General features: G+C 44.4%; 3 protein-coding genes across 4 annotated transcripts in view; all 3 read right to left on the bottom strand.

Annotated features, from left to right (window-relative positions):
- gsk3ba (glycogen synthase kinase 3 beta, genome duplicate a) overlaps positions 1–6447 on the bottom strand; it is a 36486-nt gene extending 30039 nt beyond the window's left edge. For both annotated transcript variants that reach the window (XM_085765993.1, XM_085765994.1), the window contains exon 1: positions 5058–6447. In XM_085765993.1, the coding sequence (XP_085622119.1) occupies positions 5058–5145 (88 nt within the window). In that variant the 5' untranslated portion in view covers positions 5146–6447. The remainder of the gene's footprint in view (positions 1–5057) is intronic.
- Positions 6448–8535: 2088 nt separating this feature from the next.
- On the bottom strand, positions 8536–20582 carry gpr156 (G protein-coupled receptor 156). The gene is made up of 10 exons (XM_085765272.1): positions 20318–20582; positions 17410–17562; positions 14174–14301; positions 13956–14091; positions 13755–13865; positions 13214–13339; positions 12885–12980; positions 12230–12466; positions 11360–11518; positions 8536–10423 (listed from the first exon to the last, which is right to left on the bottom strand). Exons 2-10 carry the CDS (start codon positions 17524–17526, stop codon positions 9107–9109), a joined length of 2427 nt encoding a protein of 808 aa, XP_085621398.1. The 5' UTR covers positions 17527–17562; positions 20318–20582; the 3' UTR covers positions 8536–9106.
- Positions 14829–17195, bottom strand: LOC146965127 (E3 ubiquitin-protein ligase TRIM68-like). Its single transcript, XM_085765273.1, has 2 exons — positions 17065–17195; positions 14829–16622 (listed from the first exon to the last, which is right to left on the bottom strand). Exon 2 carries the CDS (start codon positions 16618–16620, stop codon positions 14956–14958), a length of 1665 nt encoding a protein of 554 aa, XP_085621399.1. The 5' UTR covers positions 16621–16622; positions 17065–17195; the 3' UTR covers positions 14829–14955.
- Positions 20583–22553: the final 1971 nt, after the last annotated feature.

Raw genomic sequence — 22553 nt, 5'->3', positions numbered from 1 at the left:
GTGGAGGCAGGCTAACACTAGCTATACACTTCCAGCGTTTGAGCTAAGCTAATTACGGGCGATACGGGCTCTACCTTGCTGCACGCAGTCGAAAGAATGGTGTCTATCTGCTTGTCATGGACTAGGCAAGACACGTAAAAAAAAAAAAAAATGTCGGCGTATCCCTTTAAAGCTGTCAAAAGCCCTTCCCCCCTTGGGTTTGGGTTAGTGTTACTGTGCTTGACGTGGTTCACAGGACTCCAAAATACAAAATCTTAATGTCCCTTGTGACTGTGGACTGCAGGTCAAAGTCACATTTGCGGAGAATGTGTGAAGACACTTGCTACATTCCTCAACAACTAAACAGTGCGTACCAGGAGCAAACATGCATGCATTGTGTTAGTGTGCAGGTACACACACACACACACACTAACACACACACAATGTTCCACCGCTGCTGCAAGGCTGATGAGATAATTCACCACATTGCTGGAACATCTCGTCACAGGAATGTCGCTGCTGAATCAGAAGCGAGTTTGGCCGAGCAGCGTTTAACGCGGAAATGTCAAGGTGTCGGTGCGTTTCTGACCAGACGTTATGTGGGTGTAGACATCGCTGTTGTTTTAGATATCAAAGTGGTGTGCAGCCTGCAGAGCCAGCGCCAACTACACCCAGTCAACTGAGCCGAGACCGATCATCTGCTCATCGTGTCTCTTTTATTTCCCCCTCCTCAAAATTCAGCTCTCTTTTTTTAAATCCTGACTGATTTGGATTGTTCCTCTCCTATCTGCAAGTCCTGTTTTGTTTCATTTGGAATCAAAGACTGTAATTAGTTCGTATCGTTCCCATCATCACTTGCTAAAATGTGAGAAAGGGACAGAAAGGAAAGGGGAGAAAAGAGGGGGAGAGAGAAAGAGAGAGCTGCAGCTTTGAAATGCTAAACAAGCCGCTTATTGTTCTTGGCCAGCTGCCTCACCCTAAAAAACAAAACCTAAGAGCGCTCGTGTGGGTGTGCGAATGTATGTATGTATATGCATGTGTGTGTGTGTTTCCGTCTGCCTGTGTAGGAGGGGTAGGAGTATTCTCTCCAGGATCATGCACACTGGCTACAGCTGCTTGAGATCATCAGCCAAGTTATTCACGCACACACACACACACACACACACAGTGCAAAGTGTGTGTCACGGTGTGTATGTGTGTTGGGATGGTTGAGGTCAGGTTAACACTTGGTGACATGCAAGAGAAAAAGAGGTGGAAAAAAAAAACAAGTTCAGGTAGATACCAACGTGTTGTTATATAAAATCAGTCTAAAGTACAATTATGACACATCTGTTTCTGCAGGTCACGACCTTCTGAGAAACCGTCTTATTTTAGATTGAAACAGGAAGAGTCGAAATAAGAGTGTGAACATTTGCGCGTCTTGTCATTAGATTTGATTTTGACAAGGAAACACATCCCTAATCTAGAATGAAGTCGAGATGAAATCAGCCGATTGTCAAATTTGTTTTTCACTGACTGATAGTTTCAATTATTCGTCCAAAAATGTGCAGATTCTAGTTTCTCAGATGCGGAGATTTCCTGATTTCCTTCATCTTTAGATTACTGGTCAAACTGAAGATGTCATGTTCTTCTCATGGATATTTTTCACTCACTTTTTTTTTTTTTTTTACTTGTTACCGTGTATTTTTAGTACATAGTTGGTGATAATGAGAGTGAGTAGGAATAGTGTTTAAATTAGATTCAACTTAAGCCTGGTTTATGCTTCTGCGTCAATTCGACAGCGCACCCTTGCGGAGCCCTTTGCGGCACTGCGAACCCCTACGTCGTCACTAGACGTGCACCACCTCCAAAAAAATTCTAACAACAAAGGGCTGTGATTGGTCCAGTCAGACGTCAATTCCAGCATTTAGCTTCCCTGGTTTCTCCTAAATGCTATACCACATCATCATCATCAACTCCAAAAATATTCTTTCCACTTCGGTCACAACTGTTTACTGTGCCTGGAAGAACGAAGAAGGAAGATAAACAAAGTTTCGCAAATGAAATGTAACAGCGGTGATTGGCAAAGCAACGCATTTCCTCGACGCAGAACTTCCAAAGGCGCACAAAGGCGCCGAGGCACCGGTGTAGTTACAGTTTTGAGTCGATGCAGAAGTATAAACCAGGCTTAAGGCGGGGTGATGCATTAAAAAAGTAGAACTAAGTATTATGACTAATTACAAAGAGGTGAAGGAAACAAACTGCAATTCAAGTCCACAAACTGTATTTAACAGTGATTCCACCTTTAAAGACCTGGAAATATTTAAATTGTAAATCACAATGCTTCAATAGGCAAAGCCATTATCTAGTCTTGTATTTTCTAATTGATATGTCATGGCGGGGCCTCACCCAGTTCTACGTTACAGTTTGTAATTGCTTCTATTATGTACATCCACCAGCCCAGAGGATCTGCGCCAGACAGGACGGCAGATATCAAACATATTCCCCGAGTCCTGTTCATCAGCTTGACACCAGATCAGAGATCCAGATCTGATTATTTCAACAAGTGCCTTTTTGTCCCACTCCTTATGATTACAATGGATTGTGTTGAAGTATGTGACTGACTTACCCACTTCACTCTTGGAATGTGTTAAGAGCTAACTGGATAACCTGACGGTGTCGCACCATGAGAGTTGCTCACCAAGCAAAGTTGTTCTGGTCCCCTTGTGTTTTTTTGGCCCATGAAGTATCCAATTATAGTCCTTCTCTGGCCGAACCCATTGATTTCTTGGCAATGCCAAAGCCGTGAACAGCACAAATATTGTTGTGTTTAGTTAGATTTCTTTCTTTTCTTTTTTTTTTTTAAATTGGACCTATTTTTTCAAACCATATGAAGATGAATGGTATAAATAGCCAGGAGCCCACCAGCGTCTGTTGCCCCAGTGTAGCATCTTTTTGAGCACAAACTGCAGTCATGACAGCAGAAAGTAGGCAACCAAAGCTGGAGTGAAAAGGAGCAGACTTTTCCTTCAAACGTTCCCATTTTCTTGAATTTCACCAACTTCTCACCTGTTGTAACAATCTCTCTTTGCTTCCTATGTAAAATATAACTGAAGAGATGATTGCGTGAGATGCTTCATGTTGGTGTTTTTACCACAGAGGGGGACGACTGAGCAATCAAATTCTCTGCTTTTCCCTACGGGACTGGACACCACCTGCTTGTACAAATCAGATAGTTTAACACCCAGTTAATTGTTTAGTTAATCAGTTCGGTTCAGGCTGTAATGACTGATAATGAGGCAGTGACTTACCAGATGAGTCTCCTGGAGAAAAATATTTGCAGGTTTGCGATATGTCAGCGAAACACTGGTGTAAAAGCGCGTGCAATGCTTAAGACCACAAGGTCAGCCTCGCATTTACTGCTAATTCAGTGGCTTATGTCTCTGAAACAATTAGGCCAAAGACTCCCAGTCTAACATTTCTTACATTTAGTCGACTTATTGGCCTGCACAACGTTTTTTTTATCGTAAGCAAATAGGAATTTTTCCTTTAAACAGCAACATGACCATGAACGATCTACACTGACAGGAACAAACCAAAGCTTCAACACCCATATCTGGGGCAAGAGAGGTATTGGGCTGGGGATGGGAGTTGGAAGTGCTACTCTCTCTCTCTCTCTCTCGCTCACTCTCTCTCTCTGTGCGTGTGTGTGTGTGTGCCCTAAGTGGTTTTCAGTGCCAAGGCCCAGAAGAGAGCCTCAGCCTCAGCCTCAGGCCTCACCCCACTAACACACATCATGATCACATCAGAGCCCCGAAGCAGCACCAACATTCCTTAACGGCCTCACTTTTTCCTCACACACACACACACACACACATACACTCAAATGTGTGTCTGCATCCAAGATAAGAAAATGGGTGTAACTAGGTAGTTGGCTATTTGCAGCCAGGGCACATATTAGTCATTAATGATGATGTTATAGTTAAAAAATGATCAGATTGGTGTAGTCTAATGAGGCTGAATTTGTTCATGCAACCATAATGTGTGAACTTGTTGAGGATACACCTCTTGATTATGTCTAGTCTCATTGCACCATATCAGAGAGAGATCAAGCTCTATTTGATTAGTGTCACGTACAGTATCTATCTGCAATCTAGGAAACACACACACACATGGAGATAAAATGCAGTAATATTGAGAAATCTGACATTATATTTAATTTAAAAAAAACACTGCATGGTGAATGAGTGTGGCATGACAGACAAAGATCACGTGAGGCAGAAATTAAAGGAGATTTGTGCGTGGATCAACAGTGTAGAGAGGTGGGCAGGCCTGGCCGGTCGGTCGGTCGGTGGCATGGCTCCATGGCTCTGCAGCCAGTCTACACGGTGCCACCTCATGCACAGTGTCACACTCCCAACCTCCTCCAGCCTCCAGCTTCCAGCCTCCAGCCGCCGCGACGTCTGGTTTCGACACCAGAATCGAGCAGCAAGTGAACCAACCCTTCTCCGGGATCACGTCAGTTTCAACTATGGGCACACCTTCCGCCCTGACAGTTGCGTAATAGACCGGTCCTATGGTTTTTCTTTTTTCTTTTTTCTTTTTAACCCTTTTACGCATATGGCTGGCGCTGTGTAGCCAGCCACACCGCTATGAGGTGTGTGCTCTGCTATTCAAATGCAACAACGACCAGATAGCGATCTGTAAAACATATATATACATTAAAAAACCCGGGAGGCTTGGTGTATGACCTGGGCCGGTGCCAACCACCTTCATCCGGTCCGGCTCAGCCCGGTGCGGCCTGCTAACCCGGAGCAGGCTGACCGGCCCCGGGGCGGCGCATCAGAGCGCAGCGGTGTGTGTGTGTGCTCACACCGAGGCGTGTGTGTGTGTGTACGTGCGTGTAAGTGTGTGTGCCACTCAGCACCGGCCAATCTCAGTCAGTGACACAGATATATGGCAGGGCTAGGCTATCCGGAGCTAACGTCATACTCACTTGACACATTTTTAGAGAGTAGAGGGTTATACAGCCCCGTACAGTGGGCCTGGTGCATGCAGAGGAAAGGTGGGCTACTCTAGGATTACAGTGGTGTACTTACTGCTGACTTTCATGCTGCCGAAAGCAGAGGGCTGCGGCACTGGTTTGCAGCTCTCCGCGAAGGATGTGGTCCTGGGCCGACCCGACATGATCCGATCCCTTTTGATTCTCTCGACTCGGGAGACTGTGACTTGCTTAAACGGCAGGACTGATCGATTCGCCGACCCTTCTCATCCAAAGAGGATGCCAGTAAAAAAAAAAAGAAAAAAAAAAAAAGAATATCAACTGTATTTCACACACAGAGATAGATAGAGAGAGGGAGGACAGGGCAGCGAGAGATCCCCCCCTTTTGCTTTTTTTTTATCCCACGATCCTTCACACTTCAGTTCGTGTCACCAAATAAACTACCCTTTCTTTTCCCAGCAGCGGTCGATCAGAGCATCATTTTTCTTCAGTATTATTCCAGGTTTTCTCTCTCAGCGGGCCTCTGAACACACGTCTCCGACTAAAATAGTCATGAATCTGGCCTCTCCCTGCCTGTGGCCCCCCCACCCCTCGATTAAAACCAACTGCAATTTCTTTCTGGAAGCGAAATCAATTTCACAAATTTCAGCGAAGGTGAGTTCAGATGTTAGGAGAGCTGATCCGATGCGGATCGCGGGTAAATGAGACGTTTTCTGGACGATTCGGGACACATGCAGCTCCTCCTCATATCCCGATGTGGAGGCTCAATGATCCGACTGCCATGGCGGCTCCCTCGCTATACCCTAGCCTACAGACCGTCCAACGGAAAATCTGCCAGTTGCCACAGTCTTCAGCGGATTCAATGGGTTTACGGTGAGTCTCGATCCGCCCTCGCCGCCGTCAAATTTCGGTGTCGTTGCCGAGGCCCCGGGGGCAGCGAGCTCTTCAGAAAATGATGGTCTTTGACACAGAGTGCGACGATACCGAATTTCTTTTTTTATTCCTTCCCCATAGGTTTCGGGCTCGCTGTCTTTGTCGCTGCGTACATTAGCTACGCCGTTTGCGTAAAGGGTTACAGGGAACGCTCCGCCGTCGTGGGAGGAGGTTCACGCCGGTGACGTAAACCGCGTCGGAGAATAGGAAAACTGCGAACGCGCAAACGGTGAATCTGGGGTGGCCGTGTTGGCCAATCACAGCGGGTATCCTTCAGAAATGGGCGTTAACCCTGCGTCGCGGGTCCAATGAGAGCGTCGCTCTCGAGCACCACATGGCATAATTTGCTTGGCACCGCCCTCGTGACTTCAAAGGATTTTCCCCGTGCCGCGACAGGGACAATGGGTGGGTCTGCTGCCGTGATTGATGACTTCGGCGACCAATGGCGTCGCGAAACCAGACTGTCAGTTCAAATGGACCCAGCTGTCACAGAGCACCGGTGGTCATGCAGCACTGTTGCTATGTTAGTTACAAAAGCTAACCCTCTCTGTCTCTCCTCGACTATTTTTAATTAACAATAAATCATAATTATGTATGTGAGTGGCTTATCCCCATTAAAACAAACCTTTATAGATCATTTCACAGGTAATTACTTCCTTAATTATCAGATTTTACGTTGTTTAACTTGACAATTCATTTGTTTTTTGTGAAGCTATTTATTTATTAATTTATTAAGCTACCTTCAACCCTGAACATGAATTAATACTAAACAAAAACGAGTTTGATTTTTTTTTTTTAAATTAAGATCAATGTTTGTGTCCTCAAGTTACGAAAAATGAACAATACTGGTAATTTTTCGTCCAAATGATCTATGGCCTTTTCACAAAATTAGTGAATATTAATGCATAGGCTGTATTTATATATTTTTATATTTTACCCATTGTGTCTGTGTGTGTACAAATGACAAATAAAACCTCTGATTCTGAAGTAGTCAAACCAGCCATTCCTTTTTTTTTTTTTTTGTCAATTTGGCCCCCCCCCCCCCCCCCCCCACCCTAAAAAAAAAAAAAAGAAGAAATTCTTAATTGCTTTAAACTTAATAATAAAGCACTAATAGATTACTTATTAATATTAATAAAACCTTTAGTTACAACATATTAGAAATAGCTACTTAATGCTTTTCTGACTACCTAAAACATGTAATCAGAGTGAGGTCAAGTGAGGTCTATTTAAACTAATCTCTATCTATTTTTCATATGGTCGATAACTATGAACTATTGTGTTATTTTAAGTATAAATATGTGTTATCCACATCTACTTTAATCAACAATTTAGCAATATGCCAGGTCTCCTCATCTTAATCTCAGTCATCTCATCTTGGCAGGAAAGTCTCTCCTTCTGCAGAATGATGCTGGTAGTCAGTCTTTTGTGTGGTTTATTTATAATCTGTTATGCTCAATATCAAAGGGAATTTCTCCCAGACTGCCCTTCAATGCAGAACAGAGAGGAGCCGCGTCTCAAAAAAACACAGGCAGCTGAGCAGAAGTAACGCAACACGCTGTTTTCCCTTCATAGCAACACCTCCCCCGGCAAACACACATTTTCCCATTAGAAGAAGAGAAAAAAAATACTGAGAGGAGATAGTGGGAGGGGATGAGAAGGAGAACAGCAAGTCGGGAAAGAGAATTTTAAAATAATACGGTGGTGGGGGCACTGTTCTGTTTTTGTCTGTGTTACAGAGATATCACAAAAAAGCTCCTGCATCTGTCTTAAGGAAGTGTTTCTGGTCTTGATTAAAGTCACATAACATGCATGGGAAATATTATAATCCTGTGATGTAATACAGGTAAACAAAGGTCAAGTTTAATATTGCATTTAGCAACAATTAAATCTCAGGCTGTCGGTGGGGCAATTGCTCTGAGGTAATTTGGTTAATTACAAATTTGTATGGTATTACTATATGCACCACCACTTAAACATGAGCCAAACATGAGGTCCTGTCTTGTAAAAGGAGAGTGGCAAAACCTGCTTTTAATATTTCCATTGATATTATGCTGACATACTGTAAATTTAGTACAAACTGACGCATAGCAAACCTGGGGCAGGGGATTATTCCTGTTTCCTATTCCTTTCTAACCCCCCATGAGGCCCTTACAGGCTAATCCAGGCCTGCATCAAGCTGTTTTATACGGTTGTTGTTTGGCTGTTCGTGCTGAGGTGGCCCCCTTTATATAGTGGTGGAAAACCAGAGAAGATGCAAAATGAAGTGGTGTAGAGTTTTTTTTCTCTTTTGAAAAATAAGACTTATAAGAAAAAATGACTCAAAAATCAAAGATCAGCACAATATTATCTCATTCTCTCTCTCACACACACACACACACACACGCAAGACATATTCTGATAACTGTGACCTTCACATATTAAATGCTCTGAATGAATAAGCACAAAAAATACTGAGAAAACAATTAAGTGAATGAAAGTCAGAGCAGTGATCTGTTTCCACCAGTGGGCGTGGTGTTTCATTAACCTGCTCGAGATGGGAGGCATGTAATGGCAAATACAGAGTGTTGTTTGTCCACAATATAGGAGGTCATTTGAAAATTATAACAAAACTCAAACAACAAAATGCAGACAATGCAATAAAATGGCGTAGCAACATTTTAAGTAGCGTATATGACAATAGTACAACAGACAGCAGTAAAAAGGAGACAAAAATGAGTCCAATCTACCAAAACATCTACTAATAAATATCAAAATAAATATAGCGTCTGCATAGTATAGTGCAAATTTCAACTGTTCATGTGAAAAACCTTTTAATTTAGCTTTCTGGGCTTTTTTGTTTTGTTTTTTTTACACTAAATGTCAGACTCAGACGTGTTTGGAATATAAGGGGGTTTTCATCTGACAGTAGAAATGTACAAATAAGGCCATAAGTAATAATAAAAAGTAAACAGCATTGTGTGCTTTAGAGCTTTGAAAGATCTCACAAATCTAATAGCCTCCGTCCGACAATGCAAGATTCAAGGATATCAGCCCTCTCTTCATATCGAATGCACTACACATCCTTATTGAAAGCTACAGTCAAAGTATCTCCCATAACAGATGCACATTAGCTCCATGCACACTGAAATATGTCTATAGGCAAAGCTAATATTAAGATATGAATTCAAGTGGTGAAAATGGATGAGCCTGTAAAGTGCAGTAACTTTGTGTTCATACAAAGGTGGGTTTGAGGTCGTCTTTGAATACCACGGGGCGTGGGGGGCGGTAGAGGCCGGCGTAGCCTTCGTACTCGCTGTCGGAGGAGTCTGAGGACGAGGAGGTGGAGGACAGGAGCGAGCCCCGCTGCAGGCAGGAGTCACAGTATGGACGGTGGTAGTAACAGTAGTCTGTCGAGCTGCTGGAGTCTGAGTCCCAGTAGCCACAGGAGTCTCTGAAGTGTCTGTGGCGTCGCTCTTTATCACCACCTGCTTCTAGGTCGGGTTGAGCTGTGCGATCCTGTTCCTCACAGTGCAACGCCGAACATCTGTGGGACCTTGAAACACACCTCCGGCGTCTTCCTTTCACTCCCTGTCTTTCTGCTTCCTCCTCCTCCTCCACCTCCTCTTCTTCTGGCTCGAGGTCACCGTTGTTAACCTGGAGGAGGCTGCCATCAACCGTCACCCTATCGTGCGGATTGCCAGTTTGTTGCAGACAGTTTTCCCTTATCTTCCCACAGGCCTTGTAGTCGCAGGGAGTCAAACCTCTTCTAGCTGAGTTGAAGGGCGGGCGCCGTTTCCTCATCGCGTAGGGGGAGATGCTGGGGTAACGGAAGAGAACGGGTGGGTAGGGGGAGTGTGGCATCCGTAGGGAGATAGGGGACAGCAAAGACGCTTCTGTACATTTTAGCTGAGAGGACGTCCTGGCTATTTGGCCGGGAGATCGAAGTGCGCCTTCCATGACCGCGTCCAAGCTCAGCTCCTGGAGGATCTCCTGCAGCTGCTCACTGCTGACAAAACCAGTCGGCCTGGCATTTCCTCCCAGAGGAGATGTTAGGCCGTCACTGCCCAAGGCGTCAACCTGAAAGGGTTTTAACCCTCTATGGCATTGTAGGGAAGTGACAAAGTCAACAGTCTCCTCTGGTGTCCTGAGGAACCCAGTGGACGGAAGAGGCTGTTTGAGATCCTCCGTGGTCCTGGACTCGGCCGTGTCTGCATACTTTAGATTTTCACCTACATCATCAAGGAGAGGGGAGGAAGCAGTAACACGGTTTGAGGCGTTCGGAGCAGTGGGAAGCTCTGAAGACGGTGTAAGGGCAGCAGCAGTGGGGTGGAGGGGTGAGAGTTGAGGTTTAGTGTCTCTCTGAGGTAGAGAAGAGGAAGAGGGGCCATCTGACTGAAGCTCTGTGGTCTGAGTGGAGGAGGAGTTGAGGTTGGTGGCGGAGGAATCCATGTCCTGGTCCCCACAGGGCTGGCTGGCCGACATGAGTCGCAGAAGTTTATCCTTGGCGTTGTTCACCTGCTCCTGCAGACTGTCAATCACTGCATTTTTCTGCAAATTGCAATGACAAACACAAAAAAAGTATTTTGAGATGAGAGAGGGAAAATGCTGATAGAAGAATGTTCCTGTGAACAAAGTTTCCAAAATGTCACGGCTGTGGAGGGTTTACAGTTACTGTCTTTGTTCAAGACCATTTTCCTCTGTTGTCTTTGTGGCTTTGTGTCTAAATGAATGATCAACAATAGTCAGTTTAATGCCTGTGCTAAAAAAGATGAAGGTTTTGTATTGGATGAAAATCAATGTTAGCAGACAACGGAAAGTAAAAGTAAAAGACTCAGAGCTAAGAGCTCTGTGAGGTTGTGTTTAGGCACAGCTCTCTTTGAACTAAACTCAAACTCTAACATTGTCATAAATAACACTGACAATGCTAATGTTTTGATGTTGGAGAGGTCTCATATTGATCATGTTCAGCATCTTGATCTAGCATGCTAGCATGCTAACACCGGCACAAAGAACAGCTGTTGTTGATATTGATGATGATTTGTTCATAGGTTTCGGAAAAATTCAAATGTTGACCCACAGGTGGCACTAGAGGAAAAGTCGGGGGGGGGAATCATCAAAGTCTATGGGATTTTTACATCCCCAAAACATAAAAAAAAAGAGAAAGAAAAATCATAGTGACTGGTGAGATGAGATATTTCAGTCAGTCAGGACAAAAATTTAACAAGTGGCCAACACATTAACATCCACTTTGCCACTGACCACCCCACAACTATGGCTAAAAGGACATTCATTATTTATAACTCTGCTCCAGGAGCCACCAGGAATAATGTTACAGAGAAGAGTAACTAAAGAAAATCTGCAGTTGCATCATCAGATAATTCTACACAGGCTCATCAGAGACGCTCACACAAATTCTACCGAATGCCCTATTAGACTTTGTTATCAAATGACAGATAGCGTTGCTACAGAGATGCAGTAGCCTACCTCAGTGAGGAGTTTTTTCATGGAGTTGTTCTCCCCCAGCAGGTAGAATATCTCGTCCTGACTGTAAACAGACGCCTGGCTCTTACTGGGGCTGCTGAAGTACTTGGCCATCTGACCCGGGTTGTTCTGATCCTCTTCAAATTGCCGCCACTGGGTCAGCTGCACGGCACAGAAGGAGTTACAGCCGTTACACCAACCGTCAGCTATAATACATAAATTATCAGCATAATAACCAGGATGATTTGACAGGGGACACTTTGACCAGGTGTGTTTGACCATATTATTAACTGAGCAGATACTGTATCCTCTTTATTTCCACTGGAGCTGCATTCTTTTATCATAACATAAACCCAGTGCCAGACACTTGGAGTCATAAACCTGTTCGCAGCAGCCTACGTAATTTTGACTCATAAACACCGTGTGTGTGAGTCACACTCCACTGACAGACACCGTAAACTCACACACACGGAAAAGGAAAGGTGTGGGAATCAAAGTTTCTCATGGAATTCAATAGTTTTGTCAAAACAGAAACAGAAAGTCATCCACGGATGTATCACTCATCTGTTTGTCATATGTCTGTCTATCTAAAGTCACTGCCTGTCTGATTGGCTGTCTATGTTTACTGCCGCTTTCCCGATAGTGTCGTATGATTGACTGTCAGTTCTGCATGAACAAAAAATCCTCTTTAGTGGTTTGTGCTTGAGCAACGCTGCGTCAGTCAGAAACAAGGAAATATCAGATGTGTATGTGTGAATGTCTAAGACTAGAGATACTTTTTTTTTTTGCACTGCATAAATAAATAAATGTTGTTGTTTTTTTATGTAAGATTCATGCATCTTACATGCGTATCCTCTGATATTTCCTGCTAACCTGAGGCACAAACAGCATACAGTTAGTAGCCAGTGTGCAGACAAAGATGGCTCCTGCCACGGTGCTGTAGAACAGGTTGGGCCAGGCCGGCAGGAAGATGGACACAGGGACGACCACAGCAGAGGAGAGGGTGACCAAAGTAACGGCTGTTATGATGGTGGGAGACTGGTTGACTGGAGGGTGGCTGACGTTGCTGGTCAACCCAGCCAGGTAGGTGCCGTAGAGGAGAAGAGAGCCCTTCAGAGAGACACAGGGACAGAGGGAAGACAAAGCACAAAGGGGCACGTTGAAATACTGATTGATTTTAATGAATTCAATTCTTTCCTTTACTGTTTATTTTTTTTAAGTTCCCTCAATATGTAAGGCCTTAAACAATTACAGTCGTTCAAAAACATACACTTCATTCATTTTCCTTTCAGACATTAGTGTCATATGAGGCCAGAGATTTGAGTCTACATGTTGGCGTTGCTCTTCATGTCGCACATATTGACTAATCCTGATGAGGTCATTCAACAATATCTACAATATCTATATCTACAATATCTAAGTACATGAGAAATATGAAGAAACCTGTGACTTTGAGTCAGTAATACTGGATGAATAGATCATATTGAATTCTGTGTAACCTGACTTTAGAAATGAGAATACTAAATACCTTCTGGACAGCAATAATGATAGCCCACAGATCTGGGTAAAGTGAAGAACACGAGTCCAACCGAGACAAAGAGTAGGAAATGTCTCTGTCCACCACCTACATCAGAAAAAAACACATAGTTATTGAGATCATTATGTGAAAATATTTCACAATGTCACCAATATGTGTATAAAATAATTACATTAAGGTGGAGGGATGAAGGAATCCTGCAATTTAATACAAATTAAGTGATAGTAATTTGCTAACAATGAGCAATAAAGCAGTCAGCAATTATCTACAATCCCTTCACAGCACTTCACAGCTTCAAAAAGTCACCATTAAAGTCTCACCTTGACAACAGCTCTGACAGATCGTGAACACCTGACGGGGTCTGTGAGGTTCCAGGTGGTGAGAAGCAGCATGTCCACCAGGATCAACAAAGCCACCATGCCCATCAGCTGGATGTCTCGGATGATCTGAGTCACAGATAAAAAAAAAAACAAGCTAATTTCAGTAAACAACATTTTTGACCACATTACTTCTAGACAATGTAGAATAACAGCCACTATCAAACACATTAAAATACCTTCTAAAAGGGGTGAAATAACAATTTAACTGATAAATAATAATAATAATACGTTGTCTATAATAATCATTCCGATTAGAGCACCTTGAAGTGACAGGGAGAACAAAACTACACATGGTACAAGGTCCTGGACTTTGCCTACCACTCTTTTCTTTTTTTTTTTTTTTTTACAGTAATAGTGCCATATAGTGTAAAGACATACAGATAGATACTACAAACAAACTACAGGGGTGCAAAGTGGGTGACTAACAAATAACAGTATCATACAAACAAGACTTCAAATAGGCAAACAGAATGGAGCCTACCACTCTCTTGTCAGGCACTCGCTGGGTGAACACTCTGTACAGTCGCCATGTCTTCCCCAAAATCGGGCCAAACACCAGCGTACTGCCGATACAAAGGGTCCACATTCGAGCCTGTGAGAGAAAACACTGCATGATGATGATTATCCAACAATGTTTTATCCAAGGATATGATGGAGCACCGATAGTGAAGCAGGCTCTTACCTGTAGCACAGCAGTGGACGGCCCAGCTTGTGAGTGTGTTCCTTCATCAACGGCAAATAAGAAGCCGCTGCAATAAGTGAGGAGGCTTCCGAGGAGAGTCAGGACGTTCAGATTTGGACTCGACATCTTCACTATTCTGAGGAGAGAACAGGTGCATCGGTTCAGTAAATGCATCTTTGTGTTTACACACACAGCGTGTATTTTATCTTGCACAATACCTGTTGTTTTTGAAGCGCAGGGTGAAGAGGAGGAAGCAGAATGCCAGCAGGATGCCACAGGAAAGCAGCGTCCACACCACAGCACTCAGCACCAGGGAGAGGGGCCGCCTCGGGAGCTCCACTGCCATCTGCACACACACACATGCACATGCGCATGCATACCCTTTAAAATCACATTTGAAACCATGCTTGGATTATTGTTGGATTATTGTGTGTACGTCCTCTAGTCCAGTAGTTCTCAACATTTTTTACATCAAGGACCCCTAAATTGACACAAATTAGACGACAGACCCCCATTGGACAAAATTTTCAAGCAAACACCAGAAATAAACAAATATTTGTTCTGAGACTGAATGAGTCTTATAGAGAAATTTCTGGAAAAAAGTGGTACAATTTCTCCAAAAACATTTAAACATTTGTAGGAAGAAGTGGTTAAAAAAATTCTCAAAAAAAAAAACAACCCAAAAAAGTTAAAGATTTTCTACAAAAAAAGTGGTAAAATTCTCAATAAACAAAACAAAAACAAAAAACAATAATAATAATAATAAAAATTCTCTGAAAAAAAAAAAAGGGGGTAGAATTTTAAGAAAAAGTTGGGGACCCCCTTGAACGCTCTCAAGGACCCCTGGGGGTCCCCGGACCCCACATTGAGAACCACTGCTCTAGTCTAAACTAAAGGAAAAGAAATGAAAAAACTACACAAGGTGCATCTGAGTAAACAAAACTTTATTAAGTCAAACAGCAACAAACATCATGCTGGAGTCTCTCTAATTGGAGAGCGTTCAAGCCTTGACAGGTGAGATGATCAGAGGTGCAGAGTTGGTGCCGCCGTGATTACGCCGAGGGTTAAAGTAGGGGAGGAGCCTTTCACTGAATGCATATCCAGTGAATGAGTAAATATGAGAGGCAGAGTCCACGTTGTAGAAAGAAACCTGCCCCCACTCTAGATCCACGTACACCCCGACTCTCTGTGGCTTCTCCACCAGGGGAACACATACAGGGGTGGTGCTGAGCGCCCAGTAGCTTTTGTTCTTTCTCATCCCCAGGGTCCAGTAGCCGGTTTCGGGGTTTAGCACGTTGCCTCCTTTTCTGTTGACGGACTCAAGCCCGACTCCAATGTCCCACTCCGTCTTCCCTTTCACCTGGACCTCGTAGTAGAACCTGCCGGAGGAGAAACCCTCTTTTCCCAAAATGCTAACGCCGGGGTAAAATCTCTTTAGGCTGTTTGGGAGGTTCTGGGCGACGTCACTGTGATGGACCTGCTTCCTGTTTTCAGACAGCACCAGTTTGGGATGAGCCGTATCAGGGTCCAGAGTTATTTCCTCCGCACACAGCTGAGCTCTCTGCAGTTCGCTCTCACACAGCCTCGTCGTCTCGGCCTTTACGACCTCCTCCAGCTGACACAGCGCTCTCCTGACAGCTCTCCTCACCGTGCCCACATACACGGCGCTTTCCAGACGGGCGTCCGACCAGTCCTTGGTGGCTGGCGGCGTGGAGAAAGCGGTGAAGTTCTGGAGAAGGTAAAGGTCGTCGTGGGTGCGTGAGAGCTGCTCCAGTTCTGCGCTCCTCTGCCTCAGCTCCTCCATCTCCTGTTCCAGCTCCAGGATGAGTCTACCCGCCCTGCTCTCCACCTGCCGCTGCCTCGTTCCGATCGCCTCCGCCACCTCGGCTTGGCCTCTCTGGATGATGTGGAGCAGTTTGGTGAAGACAAGCGAACTCTCCTCCATCTCTCTTTCCGTGTTCCCTCTGCTCAGCTCTACAGTTTGATTGATTTCTGTGATCTTCTGCAGTCGACCTTGAATCATTTTTTCCACCTCTTCGTTTATCCTTCCAATCTCAGCTCTCCTGTCTCTGCTCTTGTCCTCTATGGGAACGGTGCGATGAGCCGTGTGGTCTCTCTGGATGCAGCTCTGGCACAGGAATGTCTGGTCAGTGTCACAGAACAGGTCTAGGAGTTTCTCGTGCTTCTTACACACTCTGTCCTGCATGTTCATCGTGGGATCGATCAGGCGGTGTTTCTTGAAGGTGTCTAGGACCTGATGGGGCTCCAGGTGAGTCTGACAGAAGGAGGCCAAACAGTCCAAGCAGGATTTAAGAGCCTTGACTCTTTTTCCAACGCACACATCGCATGAAACTTCTCCCTCGTGACCTGAATATGAATAATGGTCCGCAGCACTGACGTCTGTGATTCTGTCTTCCTTCTCCAGCAGCTTCTTGAACTGAGAGGCCACCTCTGAAATGAAAGTGTTAACTTTGAGCTCGGGCCTCCTGTAGAACCTCTGCTTGCACATGGGACACTGCGACAGACCAGCGCTCTGCCAGTATCCCTGTATGCAGTCCCTGCAGAAGTTGTGCCCACAAGGAGTTGAGACAGGCAAGTTGAGCAAATCCAGACAGATGGGGCAAAGGAGCTGCTCCTTAGACAGCACACCGCCAGCTGTAGCCATATCTGGGAACACATCCAGAAAGAAAAGCAAAGCAGGTGCGATTTTAGGGAATAAGTTGGCTCAGTTCCTCCCCCCCTGCATTTTTTTCTTTCCTCTGTACTATTAGCGCTAGAAACAGTTGCGCCTGGTGGGCTGTCTGCGTCCACGAATAGTAACAAACGTATAGTGTTACACTGCATCAAAGGACTTCTCTTTCTATCTGACAGTTCTCATGTCAGCCGAGTTAAACACACAATAATAACAACGGATTATTTGGACATTAAAATGAAATATAACAGGGCATTGAAATGCTATCTTGTCACTTAAACAATTAACATAACAAAGCAAACACAGCACAGCTCGCTGTTCCCCTCCCTTTGGGTGAAGATGATATCTACACTGTGAGACCGATGCATGCATAAATTAACATCACAAAGCATGAAGGAAATCAAAGAGATAACTCACCTCCTTTCTACGTGGTGCAACACGGAGAGGAAAGTGTTTGTGTTGCCTGTGTCTCGGCCACTTTAGTTTCTATTTGGAAAGTCACATTACACTGTCTAGTGCTGGCCTGGCATCATGTTGCTGATCCCTACTCACCCTTCTCTTAAAGGCACCGGTGACCGCGACGATACTAAACATAGCTTCACCCGTCCTTCCGGATGCCTGCCGTTCGACAGGTGGGTTATCACTTCCAGCATGTTTCTTAGGTTGCTTTTTATTTTTATGGGTGCTTTAGGTGTTATTGCTGAAATTCACCACTGAAAACACGTTGCGTGTGCACACAGGGAACAGAGGGAGAGAGATTACCGTGCTGAGGCAGCATAGCCTCTGCAGAATGCCGAGGCCTTCCTGCCTGTCGACCCCTGAGTGGATGAAGCAAAGTGGGGAATCACAGTGGGAGCTGCAGTTCAGCTCAGGCTCCATGATTGGCCCCAGTCCGTCCACTTTTACACACACATCCTGTGGACAACAATGACAAAAAAAAGATATGATGGGTGTGATGACCTATGAAAATGAAATGCATAATTCTTTGTTAATACAGTTGAGAGTATAAACCTATAACATCCTTTCTCCCTTGTTGAGTTGTAACACTTTCACTGCACCAGTCTATAAATATAGTAGCACCCACTGAAGTGCAAAACAGAAAGCACTGGGGATCAGGAACACACATTTTACTGTAAGCCCTGCTTCTATTTCCAGGTTTGTGATTCAGTGAGCTTCTGTAAGACTCGTAGCCACCACAGTGTGGTGCTCTCACAGAAACTCCTGGGAGGGCACATACAGTAGCCACTTTAGACTTTATTAAGCCAACAAGGAAAAAGATCAGAGTTGGCATAAATAAACCTAACAGACAATAAGATTGAAATAAAGAATGAAAGCGTAGTAACAAAGTTAATCATTTCCCAACACGAAACAAGCATGGACCTGGTCTGTGTGACAGAAAACTGGTGTTTCTGTTTGTCATCAGTTTCCAAAGCACCACGCGTCATCATCACAGAGGTGAACCAGCCAACACTTTGCTGTGACACACATCTGTGCACAAGATGGAGTGAGACTACAGTAAAAAATAAATACAAAAAACTCTAAAACTGAAATATACCGAGGCTATAATTGATAGTTTCACAGAAGACCATGCGATCTGCAATCAACCGGGGATATTCAAGGCATCGGTGACTGAAGATGTAAAGTTTGGGAAGTATCATCACGCTACTGTTTGTCACTGTTGCCACAGGCATTTTTATGAGGATAACCACGCTGCACCGACATGTTGCAGATTTAATTATGCGGCATGGTATCACCTGATACTGTGAGCTGTACCTAGTACAGACCGAAGAGTCTGATCAGACTAAACGCTGCAATGACTCAGAAACATGTTGTTGTGTCAACAGCAGATCACTTTTATTGATACAAATTGGCAGACAGCTGAGTTTTTATTTGGTATCATGTCTCATCATTGTCTGTAAAATGACTAAGACAACCTGAGGGGTTCATTATGGGATCCATCAAAAAAACAATTGCGGAATAACTGTGATCAGAGGAGGAAATACGCAATAGAAATCCCTCTCAAAAGTGACATGAAGATATTCTCTATGAAACGTCCTGTAGGTCTAACTTATTAAAGCAGAAGTAAGCGATCCAGTCGTTTTGGCTAACTTCTTGTCAGCCGATGGAGTTAGCAGTCCCCGCCCTCGTCCCTACGTCACCACATTCACGCGCATCCCTCGGCTGTACACACAGAGAGGACCGCCCCTTTATGCCGTTCTCTCTCCTCATTGGATAAAGGTTGTAGGATACAAGGAAAGTTTTCTCCTCGCCTTACAGCAGAGTAGAGTGACTGACAGACCCGTGTTTCAGACCAAACACTATGTAAGTGATTGCTGTCGGAAGATATAACTATTTAAGACTTATATTAACACAAATATTCACCTTACTTCTGCTTTAAGTGAAATCCAAAGTGACCTATTTCCACAGATTAATGGTGTTAACAGAACAATGAAGCCCTCCAGGCAACATTTCTGGGAAGTGTCTGGAGTTCCTGTCCATGTCCTTTCGTCATTTTCCAATTATAGATCACAGCTCTGCAGCTTCCCGCAGGAAAAGCCGGCAGAGAGAGGCATTTCCTCCAGTTTTTCAAAAGTCCTGCCTCGGTAGATTTCAGCTTGGGAGAAAAACCCGCCACCCTGCAGAGGTCAGCAAAGGTCGGCCGACATCTAGCATGTTGGTCAGTGTGTAAGCAACGAGCGCAAGCGGGCCGTCCCCAGGCTGCATGAGGTTTTATGGACATGTTTTGACAGTTCAGAATAGTCATGAGGAGTGTCTTCTTTCTTCTTAAGTCCTGAAGGGTAAACCACAAGTAATACCTGAGCTACCTGCGGCCTTGGCTGTCTAAATGTAGGGCGGGACAAACCTGTGAGTAATTAAACTTTCAGTTTACAACTTTTCTTCAATGGAACAATCAGGAATATCTAAACCTTTTCCATCAGGCCTCCGGGCTCAGACAGAACAGAGTTGTGCATGTGGTGTGCGGTTAAACTTTTAACAAAAAGACAGAGTTAAACCTTTTTATTGTTCTGTCAATCTCTCTTGTTTCCCTTTTAAGATTAGAGTGGGGAAACCATGGGCGCTGCCACATGTAAAGACCAGTTCAGGGGGCAATATTGAAACATTCCTCCTCAGTCGGTATAATCCGTTTAAGGTTTATTCTTTAAGCTGAGTTAGAATGCAATTTACTGGCAATGAAATCCCGCCTCAGGCCTGGCGCATGTCCATTTCACTACCAGGTTTTGGAGAAACTGATCAACCACCTATATACATGAAGTTCACCCAAAGGCAGATTTGGTCTCAGGGGAGGAGGCGCGAACCAATCCAAACACGAGAAAAATAACATTATTGGTTTAATCGACTAGAATCACCAATCAATATTGGCAGATCGGAGTACCTATTTTATTTTTAGACTATGCTGCGGAGCATTCAAATACAGATCTGGATTATGTCACATGTTGCATGATCTCCACAGGTAACGGGCTTATCAACACTTTATTGAGGAAAAAGAGCATGTGCTCACTCCAAAGCTGAATCCGTGCGATTGCAATCACCGCACGGTAAAATGTCAACAATTAAAAATCAACACGACTACTCTTGAAGAGATTATTATGGAAAAAATGAAACCAAATCAAAGGAGGAACTCGCAAGAGAAAAGTTTGAAAGAGCAAACCTCGGTCTCCGGAGCGCACGGTGGATCCCATCGCCTCGTCCCGCTCCAGACTCCATCGCACCACACTCGCGGACGTTTTGATGTCAGCAGGAAGCAAATTGCTGAATAATAATGTGCTATCTAACATAGCTGCAAAGTAGTTCCCATAGCTGCATGTGTGCTACTTGGAATGAATTCCACACATTGATCTGTCCATCAAAGTGTCAGCCGAGAAGATCCTGTCACTCAGGGAGAAGTTCACCACAGACTGGCTGAGTTTTCATCTGTGCGTGGAGGGAGGAGGGAGGGGGGCGTGTGTGAGTGTGTGTCAGGGAAGGGAGGTGTGTGTGTGTGTGTTCTCTCTCTCTCTCCCTCTCCCCCTCTATTTCTCTCTCTCCCTCTCTCTTGTAAGCTTTCCAGCTCCAACTGCTCCACAAATGGGTTTCAGAGTGTGATGTGACCCATGTAGTGCACGAGGGCTGTGACAGTGTAGTGGGTGCATGGTGTGGCAGAGGCCCCCAGGGGACTGGGTGGCATATGGGACAGGGCGGCGCAACAAATACTCTGAAAAACAGCACTTTTTTTAGTGGTCTAATGGAAAGAGAAACAGAAAAAGAATATCATGTCATCATATTTTGTTTTTTCAAAAGCAGACCTCCACTCCACCACAGGGCTGAGAGAGAGAGAGAGAAGCACAATACTGTAGTTCTGTAGGCTGGTAAATCTCATCAGAGGACAAAAGCAGTTTCTCTCTGAGTGCAGCAGAGCCAGCAGATATATTTCTGCATTTTGTTCCGCCAGCCATAAGAAGCATGAAGGTGTTATTAAGACGTCACAGAGATTTACAGTGTGAGTCTACACACCGGGTCATTCCTGATGAGGGAGTGTCACCGCCGCTGACAGATGTATGTGGGTGAACAGAGACATAGGGAGAGTTTAATAAAGAAGGGACTATGTGGATATTCATTCAGTGTACTCATCACCATCCCCGTAACCCACTCACTCATAATCACACACTGTTTTCTTTGGATGTTCACCAATTTTCCATTTTCTACCAAATTAAGATGTTGTTTATACGCTCATTAAGACGTTTGTGCTGCTGTGTAGTTTCTCCCTGGGCTAAACAACACAAAATCATGAGATAATCAAAAACACTGTAGGATACATTTCAAAAACAGGAAAGTGTCTCATTTTCAACTTCAGCTTCATTGTCCCAGAGGGAAAGAGGAGGGACCAGGTGAAACCAGCACAATGCCAGTTTGTTTTATCACATTAAACAAAACATTTCTGAGATACCTGGAAGGGATTTAAAAAAAAAGTAGCTTAATGCCCCAAAAGCCAAAAAGATTGTTTTCTTAAATTGCAAAGGAAAAAGCCATGACGTGTTTATTAGTGATAATAGGGTCTTATGGTAACCATCTCTGTTAACTGATAACATCTTTTACTTAGAGAAACTCTATAATAATCATGTTATAAGGTCAAAGAGCAATAAATACTGAGCTAATCTGTAAGCATATCAAACATGAAGAGCTCAGGGGCACAGACATGGTACATTTCCGTCTGTGTGTTGAGGTTATATGACACCACGTCAGCAAAGCTACAGTATTGAAGGACTGTTACACTGTTACATCCAAAGCGTGGCACTCGCTCTCAGGTTTCTTTCACGATCAGGTTCAAGATAAACTCCATCAGCGGCAGGTGGACTGCACCAAGGCTCAGGTTGCTGAGAGCTTGAATATTTCATCTGGGTGCACGAGGCTATTATTTGTAAAGCAGGAGTTAAAGAGGAGAAGCTGCCTGTGAGGGTGAACTGAGTGACACAGGACACGAGTCTTTCAACTGAGGTTGCCAGGGATCAGTTCGAACATCGAGATGTTATAATTACCAGAACGCAGGTGTCTTTTTTATGGCCTATCATATTGTGCACACATATCAGCTGGAACTCAACCAATCCAAATAAAAAACAAGTAAAGTGTTCGAGCCAGCGACACACAATTTCCTGTTGAGCTACTCCCGGCAGGCAGCACCAGCGTTTCCTGCACATGGAGGCATCTGCAGCTGTGACTCAACATCTGACCACAGTGCCAGAGAGTGCTCACCATTTGAGACTGTATGGGATGGAAAAGCATTGTTCTGCATCTCCAACCCCGCTTCCAGCCCAACACTGTCCTTGCCAGAGCCTGGACGCTCCCCTGCGACATGCCCAGGTTTGCCCACTAGCATACCCAGAGACAAAATCCCTCTCTGGAACGCTGCA

Source organism: Trachurus japonicus, chromosome 21 (genome assembly GCF_045865225.1).
Source record: "Trachurus japonicus isolate A0001 chromosome 21, Traja_1.0".
NCBI lineage: Eukaryota > Metazoa > Chordata > Actinopteri > Carangiformes > Carangidae > Trachurus > Trachurus japonicus.
This window is presented reverse-complemented; position numbering and strand designations above follow the sequence as displayed.